The sequence below is a fragment of the Pezoporus occidentalis genome, unplaced genomic scaffold, assembly GCF_034315485.1.
Source record: "Pezoporus occidentalis ecotype Australia unplaced genomic scaffold, CSIRO_AGI_Poc_V1 ctg27, whole genome shotgun sequence".
NCBI classification, from domain to species: domain Eukaryota; kingdom Metazoa; phylum Chordata; class Aves; order Psittaciformes; family Psittacidae; genus Pezoporus; species Pezoporus occidentalis.
Window position 1 is genome coordinate 10,532,543 of NW_026914611.1, and position 17,904 is coordinate 10,550,446.

General features: G+C 41.1%; 1 protein-coding gene and 1 long non-coding RNA gene across 2 annotated transcripts; one reads left to right on the plus strand and one right to left on the minus strand.

The window, feature by feature from the left end:
* Nucleotides 1–77: 77 nt before the first annotated feature.
* Nucleotides 78–17,469, minus strand: METTL21C (methyltransferase 21C, AARS1 lysine). The gene is made up of 6 exons (XM_062624706.1): nt 17,413–17,469; nt 16,509–16,727; nt 4,034–4,197; nt 2,797–2,939; nt 1,150–1,267; nt 78–886 (listed from the first exon to the last, which is right to left on the minus strand). Exons 2-6 carry the CDS (start codon nt 16,559–16,561, stop codon nt 492–494), a joined length of 873 nt encoding a protein of 290 aa, XP_062480690.1. The 5' UTR covers nt 16,562–16,727; nt 17,413–17,469; the 3' UTR covers nt 78–491.
* LOC134166744 (uncharacterized) lies at nt 1,167–2,242 on the plus strand. The gene is made up of 2 exons (XR_009965972.1): nt 1,167–1,304; nt 1,954–2,242. It is a non-coding gene; the product is annotated as an uncharacterized LOC134166744 (long non-coding RNA).
* Nucleotides 17,470–17,904: the final 435 nt, after the last annotated feature.

Here is a 17,904-nt window from a genome sequence, read left to right on the forward strand (position 1 = left end):
TAATAATGTTTAAAATGTAAACCACAGCAGAATAAATGTGCAAAGCTGAAGATCAAGAAACACCATGTGCGCTCTGATACTTTAAAAGATTCTTTTATAATTAATAAAAACAAATTATAAAGCTATAAATTGCATTGGTTTCTGAAAGAGTATATAAATGAAACTTGCTGGAAGAAAACACCATACAAACAACTGAAGTTCAATGCATCCCAGAAGATCAATGCTCTCTGTTAAAGACTTTACTAATGGTTGCTACTAATACTGTTCCTTCAGTGGAGTGAAATTGGTCTGTTTGAACAAGTCACATGTATCAACCAGAGACAAGCTGCTTTATCATTTTTCTTGCCAGTTTTTTCATAACTTAAAATGCAACACTTGGATACAATTGCAGCTTTACAAACATAAATGCACAGAAGATGCACCCTAATGCTGCAAAGCATTCCAAACTGTGACGTGCTGACACTAAGTCAAACTTAGGAATAGTTTTCTCTTTAATTCTCTCTTACTGTAACTTTAAGCAGCTTGACATTTGATTCTGGAAATTCTGCTAGAATCGTTGTGTTAAATATATTGCTGAGTTTTTCCAAAAATTCATAGTCTGCAGTGAATCTGAATTTATTTGCCCATAGTAATACTGTTCCTGGCTTACAAAAATACACCATTGTTGCTAGCAGATCTTCCAAAGCTGCATGATGATATACAACATCACTTGCCAGTATGAAATCATAATGGCAAATGGATAGAGGAAAGTCTTCATTGAGGCCTTCTCCCCATACCAGTTTTCTCACTTCAGGTTTGTGCATATTCATGTTTTGTGTATTTTTTGAAATATTATATGAGAGATTTTCAAGAACTTCAGGCAAATCAGTAGCCGTAACATAAGCTCCTGAAGAAAACATGAATTTATTTCAGTTCACAGGTATGCAGTTGAACATAAACATATATAAAACTATCTGCATAAGTTCCCCAGCTTCCCCCTCACCAATAATTAGGGTAGTTTCTTTCTTAACAGTATTTTACAGTACTTTTCATTTTTAAAAAAGCAATGACAAAGTTTACTAAAACTGTTGCTTTATTGCCTTAAAGAGACAGTGGCAGATCTAGATCATCTTTCACAAGAAACGCAAAAGGAAATATGAGTTTACTAACCTAAGATACAGGCCACAATGGAAACTAAGCCTGTTCCGGCACCAATTTCCAAAACTTTTTTGTCTTTGAGGTTGAATTGTTCTTGATTTGATTCCAGATACTGAGATAAAGCCAGTGCCTAAAACAGTTAACACATATCCATACGAGGGTAACAGGTAAGTTGCATAGAAATTCAGTAGATGTTTTTATACAGGGTTTGTTGTTTTGGTTTGTTTTTTTTATATACAATGAAAAATACTAAAGGCTGTAAAGTAAAAATGTAATATGGAAAGAATTATGATGTATCCTGTTTTTTTTATATTAAAAAAATATAAACCACTTATTTTTAGGTTTGGGTTTATGGAATATGGATTTGCTACAGATTTATACACTCTGAGTCCTCTCACAGCCTGAGGTAGGCAGTGTTTAGATGAGAACCATGCAGTCAGAACAGCACAGGAGGTTCAACAATATCTAAATTGTAATGTTCTGGTTTATTATCATAAATGTTATGGTTTATTATCACTGTGATAAAGTAGAGTCAGGCTTCAGCAGAGATTTTTTGAGAACTTTTTTTGAGAACAATTTTTTTTTTTCTTTTGCAAAGGAAATATAAAAGATTTGTTATTTACCAACTCAACACTGGTCTATTGGTAATGGTATAAGCTTTAAAAATCAAAAAGCCAAACACTAAAAACCAGCACTGATGTATTGCTTATCAGACCTTTGTTAAAATCTTATCAATAGAATATTTATTGGCTTTTTATGAACAACATAAAGGAATGCCAAAGAAACTACCTTCACCCCTTTGCTTCTCTTCTTTAGAGTTGTGTTACTGTTTTAACTCTTGTGCTTTTCATAATGCAACACTGGCTACCTGTTCTGGGAAAGCTGACAGCTAATGAATCACCAGGCCACTTCGTGCAACCTCTCAATTTTCTTGGAGAGTTTTACCATCTGCATTCTGACACCTGATTAATGTGAGAACTGATGATCTGACACTTCAAAATATGATACTGTTTCACTCACCCATATGCTTTCTTTTCTCTATTGTTTTGAAATTGCCATTTTCTGTGAGCTTTTTCAATAAATGTGGATCTGAAAAATTTTGAAATCCTAATTTTCATGTCTTTATCAGTTGACCCTTGTTTCCCCCAAAGGCGGTGTTCTCAGTTCACATAAAATTCTGGTTTTAAGAGCAGGAGAAGCAAAGGCTGAAGAACTGTTTGCAAGTACAGTTCTCCATTCTGTAATGGAACTGTTCCAGCCTGCTCTTTAGAAGTGTATTTAATTTTTTAACCGCCTTTATTTAATCTGTTTTCTTTTTCAGCTTCCTTTTTGTGTACTGCTGATTGTTTACTTCCCAGCAGTGAATTGAAAACAAGGAGAAAGCTGAACACTTCTTCGCAAGTTCCCTTTCTTAATTTTTTTTCAGTATCTGCATCCAATTCACAAATACTTGGGTGCCACAGTATTTTTGGCATGAGCTGGCAAATTAGCATAAGGCAGAGCTTTCTGCTGAATTTTCTCACAACTTTGTTCTGCATAGGGAAACCTCTGCTGTCCAAAGTGTCCTCTAAGAAAGCTTCATTAATGTTTGTGTGCCACTGTCATGGTTTACTCCTCTTCCGTTGTGTCAGCTTTCTGGGTTCTGTGTCACGTACTTACCCCTGGCCATACCACAGCTCCAAAATGTTCTATGGACTCCTGAATGACGATCTGGTGGCCAACATACGTGTAGTGCTCTTTATCGAAGTAGTGCGAAATCCGAGGAGCCCAGCTCTGTAGTATTTTAAGAGTTACTGGTGAATCTGTGAGAGAAAAGATGAAATCTGTATTGTTACATGCAGGTGTTGGTATGGAGCTTGTTAAATATAAAAAAAATACATAGGCACATGGGCTAGGAAACCTGTTGGGCCATTGGCCTTGAGACTGGTTGTTATCCAGAAGTTGATGGTCTGTCTGGCCAGGGACTGAGAGGAGAAATGGTCATTTCCTGCCATTCTGAGTGTTTGTATGGGCAATTTACAGATAGAAATGAAGCTTTTAGGAAAGATACTGATTCAAATGCATAAATCTGCTAATAACCACTACAAGACTTTCAGGGCTAAATTAGCCCGTATTTTTGGGGTGTTCATACTATGCCAGAGTATGCCATGCAGGGGGTTGTACTTGTAGTTTTCATCTAGAACATGAAATTTCTTTTGTAAAAAGGGTTTTAGGATTTTCCTCTTACATTGGGGGGGGGGGGGAAGCTCCTTTTTGTGGTTATTTATTCTTCCATAAAAGAAGGGCTGTAAGATACTCCAAGGATACATTGACATATACAGTGTCGCTCAGCAAGTCAGTATTACAGTAATGCTATCCTGTCTTATTGCACCAAGTAGGCTTGTAGGTGAGATTTTTCAGGAGAGCCCTGCTGAACTGCTCTGTCTGATCTCAGTGAAAACAAAGACATGGTTCTGAATGACTGTGCTGTTGGTGGAAGCACAGATGATTAACTTCAAAGAAACATTTTGCTCTGGCTTGCACAGGTTTTACTTGACACCTGCCTGGAATCCCTAATAGATGTTTGAGCAGTTTAGCCTGTTGAAATGTGTAATACCACAGCTTCAACAGTGACAGCCCAATTAATGCATATTATAATGATATCTGTGTAATTGAGAAGTAATTCTCAGATGTCTAAATAAAATCTGGAGGCCTTTTTAAACATCCGTCTTAATTATGGAGATACTCCTTTTTGTGATTTGGTCTGATAATAAATACAAATGTAAGGGCAAACGGTGGGAAAAATTATAAGAGATCAAAAGGAAGATTGACATGGTGACCTCTGTTTGAAAAGAGAATAATTAAATATGAAATGCTAGCATGTTATAGCAATTGCAATATTTAAATTGGATTAAACCTGATTCAGATTCTGCTGTTGATGATGCATGGTTGGAGCTGCAAGTGCAGTTTTCAGAACCATACTGTTCTTTGCAAGTTTCTTCTTCGTCAGTTGGGCAGTCCATTACTCTTTGAATTTTGTTGGGGAATGGTGGCTGCTGTGCAGATATCATGTCAAAAAAGCTGAAATGGAAGGGAGAAAACAACGTGAGAGCTTGCAGCCACTCTCTTTTTACGAGGTATAACTAGAAGCAGACAGTGCTTCGGGTGGGCTTTGCTTTGGGGCTTTTTCAGTGATGGGAGGAAGGGGCAGGAAGCCATGATGAGAGGTGACATCCCCACTCCACTGGAATTTGCTGCGAGCATTTTCTGTAGTGTAGTTGTACTGTCAGAAGTTTTATCATGTTCATCATGTTTATTTTACCATTTATGCAAAATTTTAGCATGTCACTGAATTGGTGCCACTCATCAGTCTGAAACATGAGCTACATGCATGGTACTTCTATCAGTTGAAGCGATAGCTGAGAAAGATGAGCAGTCCTTTAACATCCATGACCTTATATACATGATTTACCATTTCTCAAAGAACTCAGGACTTGACATTCCTGTGATAAAACTGGTTCTTTTGCTGCAGCCGGTGCTCTTAATTTTGTCTCCTTGTGTAGAATTGCTTTCTCTGCCTGTTTCCTGCAGGACAGCTAACTGAATTACCCTGAAATGTACTGAACTGTAGAACATGCGGATTGTAGTCAGGAAATAATTGCAGTGAGAAGTTTGAATCTGTAAGCTTTTTTTTGGAGAACTCTTTTGTTACAAATGACTGCATCTCCGGTGTGCAGGGCAGCACCCAACCTAAAAAGGATCTGTTTGATGCTGCTAACAAGCAGTAAAAGCAGGAGTAGGGCTCGGTCTGAATTTGCCTGAGGAGAAATATGCCAGTGAAACTTCTAGCATAACTGGAGTTTTCTTCAGTGATAGCACCTGTGAGTATGTGTAGATACATACACAGGTACATACGTATAAATAGGGAAAACAAATGGTTTGTAACTTGCTCTGGCCAGAAGCTGTACAAGTTCACTCTTGCCACATATCATGATGGCTGGAGTGTGCCGGTTTTATCTATAATTTGCCTTACTCTGCTCATTCTTGAGAACATGTATTTGTTTGCTCTCTCCAGCCACATGCACTGCAGCCAAAACGTTGTATGATTTGGGTTGCATCATGTTGCAGGAGGCTGTTCTGGATATCCTGGCCAGAAGGGGGAGAGGTTTGGTAGCGGTCAGAAGGTTCTGCAGTGCCTGCAGGTAGTTTTTTAAGGAGCAAGAGTGACTGCTGACTTGTGTGGGTGGTTTATTTGTACGTACAATATTGACACCATTGCAGTTTTACTGATACCTGATACATTGCTTATTGGTGAATAAGGACAGGATTTATTTGCAAGGACAGGATTTGTGTTCTAACTCCTGACACTGCATTTGTTTCAGTCGTGGCAGTGGCTTTGTAGTGTTTCAGAAAAGAGAGTTCTCCAAAGTAAATGGATTTTGGCAGATGTATTTTTTTTTAAATAACCTTTTTCCTCAGAAGGCCTCTAGCTTGCTAGTAACAAGTTTTATATAATTCGAGGTATCATGATGGTAGATAAGAGACTTAAGTTAATGCTGCAGTTACATGACATCTGAGTGAATGCGTCTGTTTGTGTCTCACACATGAAAGCGTGCCTCCTTACAACAGCAGTGGTAATCAAAAGTATACTTCCAGTTTTCAGCAATGCCTCTTTTTTATGCCTTGAGCTGGAGTAAAATCTGGTTGTGTTTCAATGATTAAGGAAATCTCTAGGAAAATACATCAAGACCTGTGTAACTGGGAAGGTGAATAATGGAAAGAGAAGAATCTGTCAGAACTGGTGACGGCTACAGCCAGAAAACAGTTGCTTGAAGACCCAGTCTTCTGAACGTCTCATGTTTAAACATGCAAAGCACATTTTCAGATTTGGGGGTTTGGGGTTGGCTGGTTGGGCTCCTGTTTTTTTGGTAAGGCTCTTGTAGCATGAGATTTGTGGTGTTTAGGTGGAAAGCCAATCCTGAAATTACATAGCAGGAGGAAACTTTGCCTTGTCTCTGGTACTGTTTCATGTTGAGAACCAGAAGGGCTTGTTTAGTGAGTCTGGGTAGAAAGCGATAGTTCTGTATTTTTTTCCTTGCTTAGACAAGTTCTGTCAAAATTTCAGTTGGCTGTGGGCAGCAGTGACTACCAGGAAATGGCTTGGAAACACGCTTAATAAATATACACTTGTTGCCGCACTGTTATGTACTTGCAAGAAATATAATTGCATCGCTGATCACAATATATATACTCTGTGATCACTCGGTACAGACTGAATGTTAAATTCAAATTAAAAACTTATGCTTTCTCCTGGTTTGTCCTTTGAGCTTTTCTAAAATAGGCGTCTGCTTAAATATTTATAAAGGCACTTTGCTGGTTTTATTAAATCCCTTCTTAAAATCATAGAATGGTTTGGGTCGGAAGGTACCTTAAAGATCATCTGGTTCCAACACCGCTGCGTCTAGAAGCTGGGGCTTCTAGATGCTGTAGTAATATCATTATCTTCTCACAGGTGTAGCTTTTGCTAAACAAAGAATTTGATATATATATTTATACATATCCTACCACCATAACTGTTAAATTATTTCCATAAAATGTAATCAAGTTACTGGACACATTTAATCTTAGAATTTCAAGTATCTCGGTAGTGTCTTGGCCTTAATGATGCACAGCTTTATTTTATCATTTTAAGTGACAAACCGCACCTGAAGACTACAGACCCAAGTGAGTATTGAGTAAGCTATTTGCAAGTAGGTAGTATTTGTGTTATGTGTAACATGGTCAAGTTGCTGCTGTGCTTCTAGAATTAAAAAACCTGATGTTTCTTACTGTTTTGACATTTTTTGGATCCATATTTTACTGCAAATGCTATACCTCTAAAAGGATTTTGATTGAATAATATTGCAGCCAAAATCTGTTCCCTTATGTGGATTCTTTCTGAATGTTAGCAGCTGCCTTCTTTCCAAACTGTCCTGATGGGAAATAATAATCTAAATTCTATGTTTTCCAAAATTTTTAAACCAGTCTTGACTTCATTAGTAGTCTTAAACTGTTGTGAATAAAGTACTAAATCATATGTGATTCTTCAGAACCTAAGGAAGAAAGAATAATTCACAAAATTATGTCTGCTTAATAATGCCACATAAAACTAACAATACAAACACTGAATGGCAAATTGTGAGATGATGATAAATTTTAAGGTAATGGTTTATCCCCTATGAGAATAAACATTGTGCACTTAAACATCCACAATCCATTGCTTGGAGAGAGCTTTTCACATCTAGCTACATGTCCAAAAGAAAAGTAGGTTAGTGAGCAGTACTGTGTCACTGGGTCTCCAGCTGTCAGCACAGCTCTGCTGAAATGTGTTTCTCTCACCTCCGCACAAAGTTGCACAGCGTAGTCTGTTCTAGTCTGAATTACTTGGGCAAAAGCCAATTCCATTTGCTCACATGGGAAATGCAATTGCAGCATATGCTTTGCACGATACGGTTAGCCATACACTCATACCATGCAGCAGCATCCTTGTTTCCTAGAGCTCACACAATTTCCTCATGTTATCATGCACTAAACAAACACATAATAATATAAATGCTAGGAAGTAAAGGAAATGTCAGTGCTAGGAACATCACTATAATAAACCTATATGCTAATTCAGTCCACAAGGTAAATGCAGCCACATACTGAAAACCAGCAGTGATAGTCACTCCTCACCAAGAGTAGGGGTTAGGTAAGCTGGGTTTCACGGGCTAGCAAGGGCTGACCTGGAATACAAGAATTCAGCCAAATGTTATTTCTGCTGCTAGTTAGCAGGGAGAACACAAAGGCACGTCATGCACCTTAGCTGGACAGCGGTTGCAGGTACCTGCTGTGACAGAAGGCACTGGAGGGTTCCTATGGGCAGATGCATGCCCCAGAGGTTTTTATACTACCTGGAGGGAGTAACTTTCAGCTCCGCCCAGTCAGATTGCAGGCTATTTCAAGTAACATTACCAGGCAGGGCTCAAAGAACTTACTGTGTTACACTAAACACACATTTACATGTGGAAAAATGCTCTTAGGCTCAGAATTCCCAAGAGAACCAATGTTCGGAAATAAAATCTCAGCTGCCTCCAACCGCTTGGTCTGTTATTTCAGATTAAGAGTTCCCTGTGTTTGCTTTACGCCCTGCAGTGCTGACCCAAACAAAAAACTTGCTGTGGGCAAACTATCCCATAAATAATGTGTGGCCACTCGGCAGTAGCCCAAACACAGAGAAAAGGTCAAGCTCCTAATGCCAGGGAAAGGTCAAGTCTTCCTTGCCCTGGTGAGCACCTAGCTGGGGAAGCTTTGGGTGTCCCATTCCCCCAACCCTGAGTCATGGAGAGCACAGAGAACTAACAAACAGTCCTGAGGAAATCAGCAGCTTCCCTGTCATCTTTAGAGCAGGTCATGACCACAGGAAATGTTGTATCTGCTGAAAGAGAGGGTGTAAACATGAACATCACACTTTCATCAGAAAATCTTGCAGTTCCTCGTTTTGAAACGGATATTATAGATGTGGGAGATAACCAAATATGTATTCCTTGCATGTCTCAAGAATTTGAGAGTTCTATATGCATTTACCATGTTGCTGCCCTTCTGTTCTCCCTTCTCCTTCTTGTAAAAGACACTGCAGTTTCTTTCTAAGGGGAGAAGAATTTAAAGGAACCTTGCATGTCATAAAGCTAGAAAACAATCCCCTGCTAATTAATGAACAACTGAAGGCTGGCAATAGAAATGGGGGGCGGGATGTAGATTCTTTCAGTCAATTTATAGACATTTGCATCTTTGGATGGACAGCTTTTTAATTCAGGTAATGCTCTCTTGAAGAGCAGCGAAGGAAAAACATCTTTTTCCGTCACTGGCACCGTGTATTACACACATTAGCTGCTGCATGTCTGTAGTAGTCACCAAACACAGGAAACACTTGGCTCCTTGTTCAAACGTTTGTTTCCCCTGAAATGTGATAGCTAAAAGATACTTTTTTTTTAATACTCGGGCCCAGTATTAAGATATTAAGTGTATTAAGCTGATATTGTAAACACTGCATCTCACAGACCTGCCTGACTTTACACATAGTGCAAATGAGCAGTCCTGAGCTAGGTCAGTAGCTGTTATTAGAAAGGAAACAAGGAGATATGCTGCTGTTAGAATGGCTGCCATACCTCTTTTAAAGACATGGTCTTTTAGCTGGCACATTCCAACTGTCATATTTATTGTATTTGTCATTGAGGGTGAATGTAGTTCAGACTGGTGCTGCTGGTAAAGTAATGTCCTAAGCTTTGGCAATGGCATTGATGCTGAACATAAATAGTTTATTTTTTAAATCAGAGGAACTGCCTTACTGTATGTTGTCTCTTGTGCTAAGTATGGGAACTGTAGTGCCAGTGTTACAGCTTGCTTATAAATCATGTAGGTATGGCTTCATTTCTTGTTTGTAAGTGATACAGCAGTCAACACTGATAGTCTGGAACATAGCTGCTGTTGACATATATTTACTTCATAATTTGTACAAATGCCTCTTATGCTACATTTTGTCTCCAAGCATTTCTTGTGGAACACTGAAAATAAGTGTTGTCTGGAGGTGTAGTCCCTATGGAATTAAGTCACCAGTTGGTTATGTGGTTCTTCTTCCTCTTTAGTGCCATCAAGCTAGCAGGAAAGCTGGAAAGAGTATTCTTACTAACTCTGCCTGTCACTGAACTCAGCAGTAGCATCCTTTTCAGTGTATAGGCCAAGTAGAATCATATTTGTATTACTGGATGATAGATTACTGATTTAAATTTAAAACAAATATAAAAACTTCTCTGCTATTAATAGTACCAAGTTCAGTGTAAAATTTTTTAAAATTGTTAAAACTTTAATTGAAAGACTGTGAGAAATCGGCATTAAAATTTTAAGATCTTTTCTGAACCCATTGGGATCAAAAAGTCTGATAGATTTCTGCTGAAGAAGGCAGAATTCATAGAATCATCATAGACTGGTTGGGGTTGGAAGGGACCTTAAAGCTTATCTAGTTCCAACCCCCTGCCATGGGCAGGGACACTTTACACTAGATCAGGTTTCTCAAAGCCCTGTCTAACCTGGCTTGGATGCTGCCAGGTATGGGGCAGCCAAGCTTCTCTGGGTAACCTGTGCTAGTGCTTCATTGTCCTCATAGCAAAGAGCATCTTCTTTAATGTCTAATCTAAATCTACCCTTTTTAAAGACATTCCCCCTTGTCCTATCACTATATGCCCTTGTAAAAAGTCCCCCTCCAGCTTTCTTGCAGGACCCCTTTAGGTACTGGAAGGCTGCTAGAATGTCTCCCCAGAGACTTCTCTTCTTCATACCAAACAACCCAGCTCAGTTAAACCAGAAAAGTGAAAATATATTCTTATCAATGAAATTAATAGTCACAAATTGCCAGGACCAGATGGCAATTACCCAGAACTCTGCAGTGAAATTACCAGCTCCAAACGAGCATGGTGCTGCTGCTGAAAGCAGACTTGATATCCAAGTACAAGAAATGGTACAAACGTGTGGCATATTTCTGAGAGGGTCTTGGAGGGAGCTAGGGAACAGTGGGCCAGTAAGTCTGACATCTGTCCTAGTTAAACTGAGAAGAATGGTTGTATTGATGTTAGCTGATAAACAATAAGGCATACATAAAAAGGAAAGCATTTTCTTTCCTTCAATCTTCTTTTCTTGGGGAAAATACCTAGGTGAAGTTAGAAAGGTTTAAGATCTACAGAAAGATCTGCATAATTAATGTGATTGGTTTTAATTTTGGCTACTAACTAGTAGCTATACTTGTCACCCATGTAATAGCCTAACCATCATGTAGAATGAAGGCTCAGAAAATGGAGTTGCAATTGCTTGTAGAAGGCCATTCTTAAAGCCTAAGGCAGGAGCAGCTATACCTTAACCACTCCTGGTAAATGTGTGTCTAGGCTGCTTGTTGAGACTCCCAAGGAGGTACAGTCTCCATTTTAGAGAGGATTCTGATGGGCAGCACATTGCAGAGGCAGGGCCTGAGTGCCCGGGTGAGAGGAGGTTTGCGCAGTTTGGTTTTGTATAGCCTCTGGTTGAAGCTCCAAGTCAGAAGATCATTCAGCTGTAGCACAGCCATTAAGGACATTCCATATCCCATTAAATATAATCAAATTAGATTGAAAAATGTATGCAAGCACTTTACTGAATGACAATTGCAAATTCATTTGAGTGTGAGCTGGGATTACTTGCCACCTTGCTCAGTGGCACCAAGTGATACTGCTTGGTGGCAAGTAATAGAGTCTCATCTACGACTGAGACTTAGGTGGCAAGAAGTTGCTCCAACCCCATATGAGCCAACAAGATTCACAGGGAACAGTAAGAGTCGAGTGTTCTCTGAGTTACACTGTGCTTCTTAGCAAGACTGCAGGGCAAATGCTCATTTAAGGAGAATAAATAAATAGCATAGGTGGACAGAAACTACTCTGCTCCCACCCCCACTGAATTTCAGACCTATTTCTAAACTGCAGAACGTGTACGTGACCCACTTAGCAGGTGCAGATGGTGCAGACATCTGTGCTCTCAGAGGGCTGCATGGACAGAAGCTCCTCACTTTGGCATGGGCTGTTTTTTCCAAACTGCATCAGTCTGAAGACCGGACAAGAATGTACTTGCTCCTCAAACCCGGAATGAGGTCCTGCAAATATATCCAGCATATATATATCCAGCAGAGTTTTAAAGACTCAGAATTATCTCCAGCATCTGTGCAGGAAATATGAGAAAGGACATTCTCTCTCCATGGTTTAAGATGTTGCTAATGGGGGTAAGGTTGCCTCCACTGTTTCTTGTCAACTGCCCCATGCACATTCAAGCTAGTAGATCATTTCAAGCCCTCCCCTTCAACACCAAAGTGCTAAGGGGTCTTTTCTAAAGGCCACCATCTAACAGGCCTCACATGCTGTAGTACACCTGTAAAAGCAGGAAAACTTGTCTAAGAGCATTCTCTATGGCATCTGCCACTCTTCTGTAGGAAGCTGTATCACCAGCTCATGTGTTGCCTGACTAGGAAAATATTTCACCTGAATGGAGAATCTGGGACCAGTTTGCCATTGCCTTGGAAGAGGCACTTTATTGCTAAGAAGTAAGGGCAATACTGGCATGACTATTTCAAGCATGGTAGCACAGCTCTTCTCAGTCAACTGCTGTTTCATCATTGATGAAACAAATACAGCCTCAGTTGAAGGGGACAATCTCTGCTAATGTGCCACCTACCTCTTAGTGTTTTAAATATTTACTTCTACACTTATAACATCTGGCTATGGTGCTCTTAATAGGAGAAGGCCGGCTTCTATGCTCAGGAGTTCCTTTAGTAAGGATCTTTGATTTGTTACTTTTGAATGACAGCTCACAAAACATCAAAAAATCTTATCTGCTACAATAGATACATAAAAAACAACAGAGGAAAAACATGCGTAGAGCTGAGCTGCTTGTGTTTAATATAAATCTTTTCATTTAAATTCACCAGTGAGTAGTAGTGACACATTATTTAGGTGAATGCCTTGCCAGTGTTTGCTAATCACTCTCCCTAACAGTAACAGATACCCTGCATAGTGAAACAGATTGTAACCCAATCTTCAGGTTCAGTGCGAGGCAATATCCTGAAAGAAATATACTTCGGCAGTTTGTGACCAGCAACTTGAATTACAGCCCTGATACTCCGAGCATCACACTGTTTCATTTAAGAAGCATGACCACATGTTTGCGAAGTGAGGACTGGTTTTTTATTTCATCACAGAAGCCAAGTTAGAAATCACAAAGATAGCATGATAGCAACAACCTGCTCTTCCAGAGGAGGGAAAATCAGAAACTGTTAAGTATAAGAGGAAAATAATGATAAATAACGTATGTATAAATGTTTATATTATATATAATACTAATTAAAATACTGGGCTAAAGACTGTTTATTAAGAGAGCTTCTGAGCTTGCTCCATGCTCTGATCTCTGACTACAAATGGGGCATTCACTTTTCCATTGTGAGTACCGATTCTTACCAATTTATCAGAAACATTTAAATGACCAGTGTCCCCTGTCTCCAGAAAGGGCCCTTTGATACAATTCAGGTTCTGCAGCATTGCTGAAAGCTGGAACAGAAGAGAAGCAAAGGCCAGGAGCTGTCTTGCTTTGTGTCACCACTGGTGATATGAAGGATGAGGCTATGACCCTGCAGGCTCTTGATGTCAAGAGCTGATGTGGTTGCGCACGTGGGGTTAAGCCAAATGGCACCCAGCATATACAGGGAGAACCCACTCTGGTTATTAATTCAGAGGAACGATGATGGGAGCTGAAAGCAAAGCCTTTGGTGGAGCCAAAATAAATAAGAAAAAAAGCATTCAGGAAACCTTTCCTCCATTACCCCTTGGCAGACAACCCAAGGGGGACACCTTGATGGTATTCAAGCCAGCTAACACAAACCCCACTGGTAGGTGAGGAGCTGCAGAAGGAGGAGAGGTGAGCTGTCCTGGTCCTGGTCTCCTGCCATGCCACCCAGAGCCAGACAGGGTATTTCTGACCTGCTGTCTTCAAGTACTAGTTAACTCAGACTTGGCTTCATACAAGCCATGAGCCCCTCCTGAGCCAAGCATCACAGCACCCATCACTCAGTCCTAGTTCTGACCTACTCAACCCTCCATGGGGTGGGAGGAGATATAGCCTGCACAGGCCCCTGAGCTAGTTCCCAGCAGGTCAAGTGGTTCTCAAGGACAGGAGCAACAGCAAGTCAGGGCTTGGGCACCTTGGCAATGTAGCACCCACCTGCTCATCCATCTCCACATCAAGAGGTTGACACGCTCAGTGAAGCTAGCCAGCAGCTCCTGGCTACCGAAGCATGCTCGAGTTAAGGATGTGCTTAAGAGCTTATGCTTTACCTTGGTCCCCAGCAGAAAACTCCTTTGGACTTGATGTGGAGGTAAGTAATCTCTTCTTCAGTTAAATCTGGCCTGGGAAGCAGCTGCTTAATGAGCTGCAGGTGGATTTAGGGGTCTTCATATTTAAGATTACTTCTTATTTTAAAAGAGCCTGTCAGAGGGTGGAACTCTTCACAAGTAATTCTTCCTGCAACCTACAGCTTCCCACCCTCCCCCAGCACTTTTTTTCCTAAAAGCCTTTGACTTTACTATACTGAAGGATCCTCAAAGTGTTGGAAATAATCTGTTTCCTTATCTCAGTGCACTTAAGATGTATAACCCTCCTGGAACAGCCCCAGTATTCCATTCAACACCCCTGATGATACATACACCTAAGAGAAATCATGGTTAGATCGAAATATGTATATTCATATGCATGTACATGGACTCTACACACACGTGTATTTGACATACACCTATTTACAACAGTGCAGTGAGCTTTTTGAACCCAGGTGAACACATCACTCCCAGCACCCTTGAACTCATCTGGATCCTTAACTCTGCTGCTGGATCCCTGTGGCACTGGACACTGGACACAGGCAGGCACTACCAGGCCAGCGCTCTCCTGACTGTGCTTCCCACATCTCTGAGGAAAGAGGAAATACCCTGTCATGGTCCTCCCCTGGGCAACTGAAACTTGGAATCAGAACCACACGCCACAACCCTGCTGTTACCCCAACTACGGATCCGCCAGGATGGTGCCAGAGCCGCCTCTGGAATCTGTCATAATGTCAGAGCTGTTAACATCCAGTTTACAGGAAAAAAATGAGCTCTGAAACCAAGGGGAAAGGCTGATTCTGCCCTTCCATAAGCTGGGAGATTTGTGTGCCTGGGAGAGAGGGGGTTTTATTGTGAAATAAAATCACTGTGAGATGTGTTTCCATTAAATTGAGACTGAGGGCTTCTTTTAATGTGCAGCTGTTCTTCCAAAGTACAAGGAACATTGCAAATGTTCTCTGCTAATGTATAAGAGAGGGGAAATTAAACTGTCTAGCACTGTCAAAGACTAACATTATCTTGATCAAAATCTGAGACCTCCCTAAGTTCCAGAAGCACAGTTTACTTTTCTCCACTTTTATGCTGTTCATTTTATATACCCATTGGCATGTTTTACGCTTTTAGTTTTCAGAGCCTGTGGCAAGCTGTTATGTGAGTTAAAAAGAATGATGTAAAGAATGGCACCAGGCATTACCCTCTGCGCATCAGTATTTAGGATCCCCCTGCCTCTGGAGGGATTAGGTTACTGGTGAGCAAGAAGGCCTTCATGGTCAAAAATACCCTGGGGACACTCCCCAACTTCCCATAAGAAGCAGCAAGGGAAGAACATCTGCTGTGTGTACCTACAGACACAGCTGCCTTCTTCACTCTCTCTCAGAAGTTTGAGTGTCTCTCCTTCAACAAGCTGTCGTTCCTTCCCTCACCCCAGGATGAACTGGGAGATGCTCTGTCTTGAGATGTGCTCCTCAAGGCTGACAGAGGCTGTGCTGTCTCTTTGCGGCTACAGCAATGAGATAGCAAAGTGCCACCTGCGGGAAGCTGACCCAGAAAACAGTGGCCAGAAATTAACCCTACAGGGGCAAAACAAGGAATAATTTTCTTTGGCTTTTTGCCCGTTCAGTTTCCTGAATGCGGCAAGACTTTCTATAGGAAAATCAACCCACTGGAAGAATACAGGAAAAAGCAGGAGGAGAGCTGGGCAAACACTAACGGGGGAAAAGAGCAAAGTTAAAGCGAGTGTAACCTCACATTCTCACCTTCCAATGTGATGTGGACATCCTGTCTCATAGCAGTGGCTGAACTACATGCTTGTGACTTCTGGTAGTCAGAAGAAAATGTAAAGATGAACCTTTAAAGGCATGCTTCAGAAGGAGTCCAGTCTGTTCACAGTCCTTCTGCTGTCCTCAATGCCCAGTCCCCAGCAGGGTGCAGGCAGAGCATCCTTCCTTCCCAGCAACTGAAACAAAGACAAAACCAGGCACCATCTCTTCACCTACAGCCCATGCCAGAGGCCTCTAAGCACACCTCCTGACACCAACAGGTTCCTCACAGCACTTTGGGCTGATTGAGGGGGGTGCTCAATTGCCCAGAAAAGGAGAGCCCTTCCAAGGAACGGGACCTGTGGGGTTTGACCCAGTCAGGCTTTAGTGGGTACCTCTGTGCTGCCTGGGGGGACACCTGGGCATAGCCATGATGGAGGCTGTGAAGTGAACTTCAGCTTGCTGAGGCAGGAACACCCTGAATCTGTGTGAGAGAGCGAAGAGAGCAGCAGCACTGGATTCAGTCAAGGCTTCAAACCCTACCCCACAACAAACAAACCACCTTAAGCTGAGCTCCATGCCATGATGTTTTACTGGTTTGATGCTACTGGGCTAGAAGTGGTGTTGATGGGCTTTGTGAAACGACAGCACTACAGACATACCTCGGGCTGTTTTTCACACCACCACTGTTCTTCTCCTCCTGACAGGGGTTTCGATGGGGATTTCTGTCATCCAGGAATATCCAAGGAAGAATTATTTGAACAGAGCAGCTGACCAGCAGGGATCCAGTCGTCCTCAAAACTGTCATGTGAGATTTTTCACAGGATGCCAGAGAGGGCACGAAATCAGCAAGATCACAGGTCCTCCAGGCATGGATTCCCAGCCACCCTATCTGTAACTATTAACACAACCATTACTTCACAGCGAACAAACTCTACTCACGCTCCCTTTGCAGACGTGGCATGAGGCTACTCCAACATTTAATAGTACTTAAGCTCTCAAAATAGGGCTTTAGCAAGGCTTAAATGCTGAGTTTGTGCTAGACCTTCCAGAGGGAAGTTCATTTCATCCGGCATGTTCCTGAACTCAAAAGCAACTCTAGTATAATTAAAAAATAATAAGTGCTGGTTTACATGTACATGAGCATATCTGCATATTTTTGTGGGTATTCCCAAGTGCTGGCACCCCATGAAGTTTCCGGTATAAACACAAGCATGAGAAAAGGGTTATTTCTGCTGTATTTTATTGTCTACATTGAGCATGACATTAGCACTACAAATGAAGAATGGGAAGCTCCAAGATTGTGAATGCAGCTCACCAATACCTATGTATTGCAAGCCCTATCAGTACTCACGCTGCACAGAACTGAAAGCATTACCAATGATCCCTATGATCCCTTGAGGCTGTGATGCTCTAAGCAGTCCTTGTGGCTTGGAAAATCCTTTATCAATTACCTTCATGTTAGTTAAAAGACCTACTGGCATACACATGATGTAGTAAATGTACATGTATCTCTTCCAAAGATATGGTCTTATTTTCACAGCTGCTTTGTCATATGAACATTAAAATAAACATGCACTAACCAGCACTGTGTGCGCAGAGGGAAACAAGCAATCCCTTTCAAAAGAAGATTTGTGGTTGGTTGCACAGTTCCCCTAGGCAGAAGGAGAGAGGACAAACATTTGATGTTAATGACACTCTTTAATGTTTAAGTTTACAGGGAATGAAAGGACTGAAGAGACTAAACAGATTACCCAGTGTGTGTATGGATACAGCCTCTTCTTTTGCCTATTTGGGGCTATGTCACTGCAAACACAAGGGCTTTCTGCCATAATGTGGTCTTACAAGTTCTTGACAGTTACCACAGCATATGTCATACAACACTGCATTGGCAGGGATAGGATTAGATGACATAGCTGGCTTCTGATTCTCTTCTGTGGTCCTAGGAAAATGCCCTACCCCTGAAAAGATATTTAACTGCAGTGATGTCAAAACACCCACTGAGATATATTTCTGCTACATCTCCTTCCTTGGGTTCCCACTAATACATATTGAAAGAAAGACTTTAATGATTT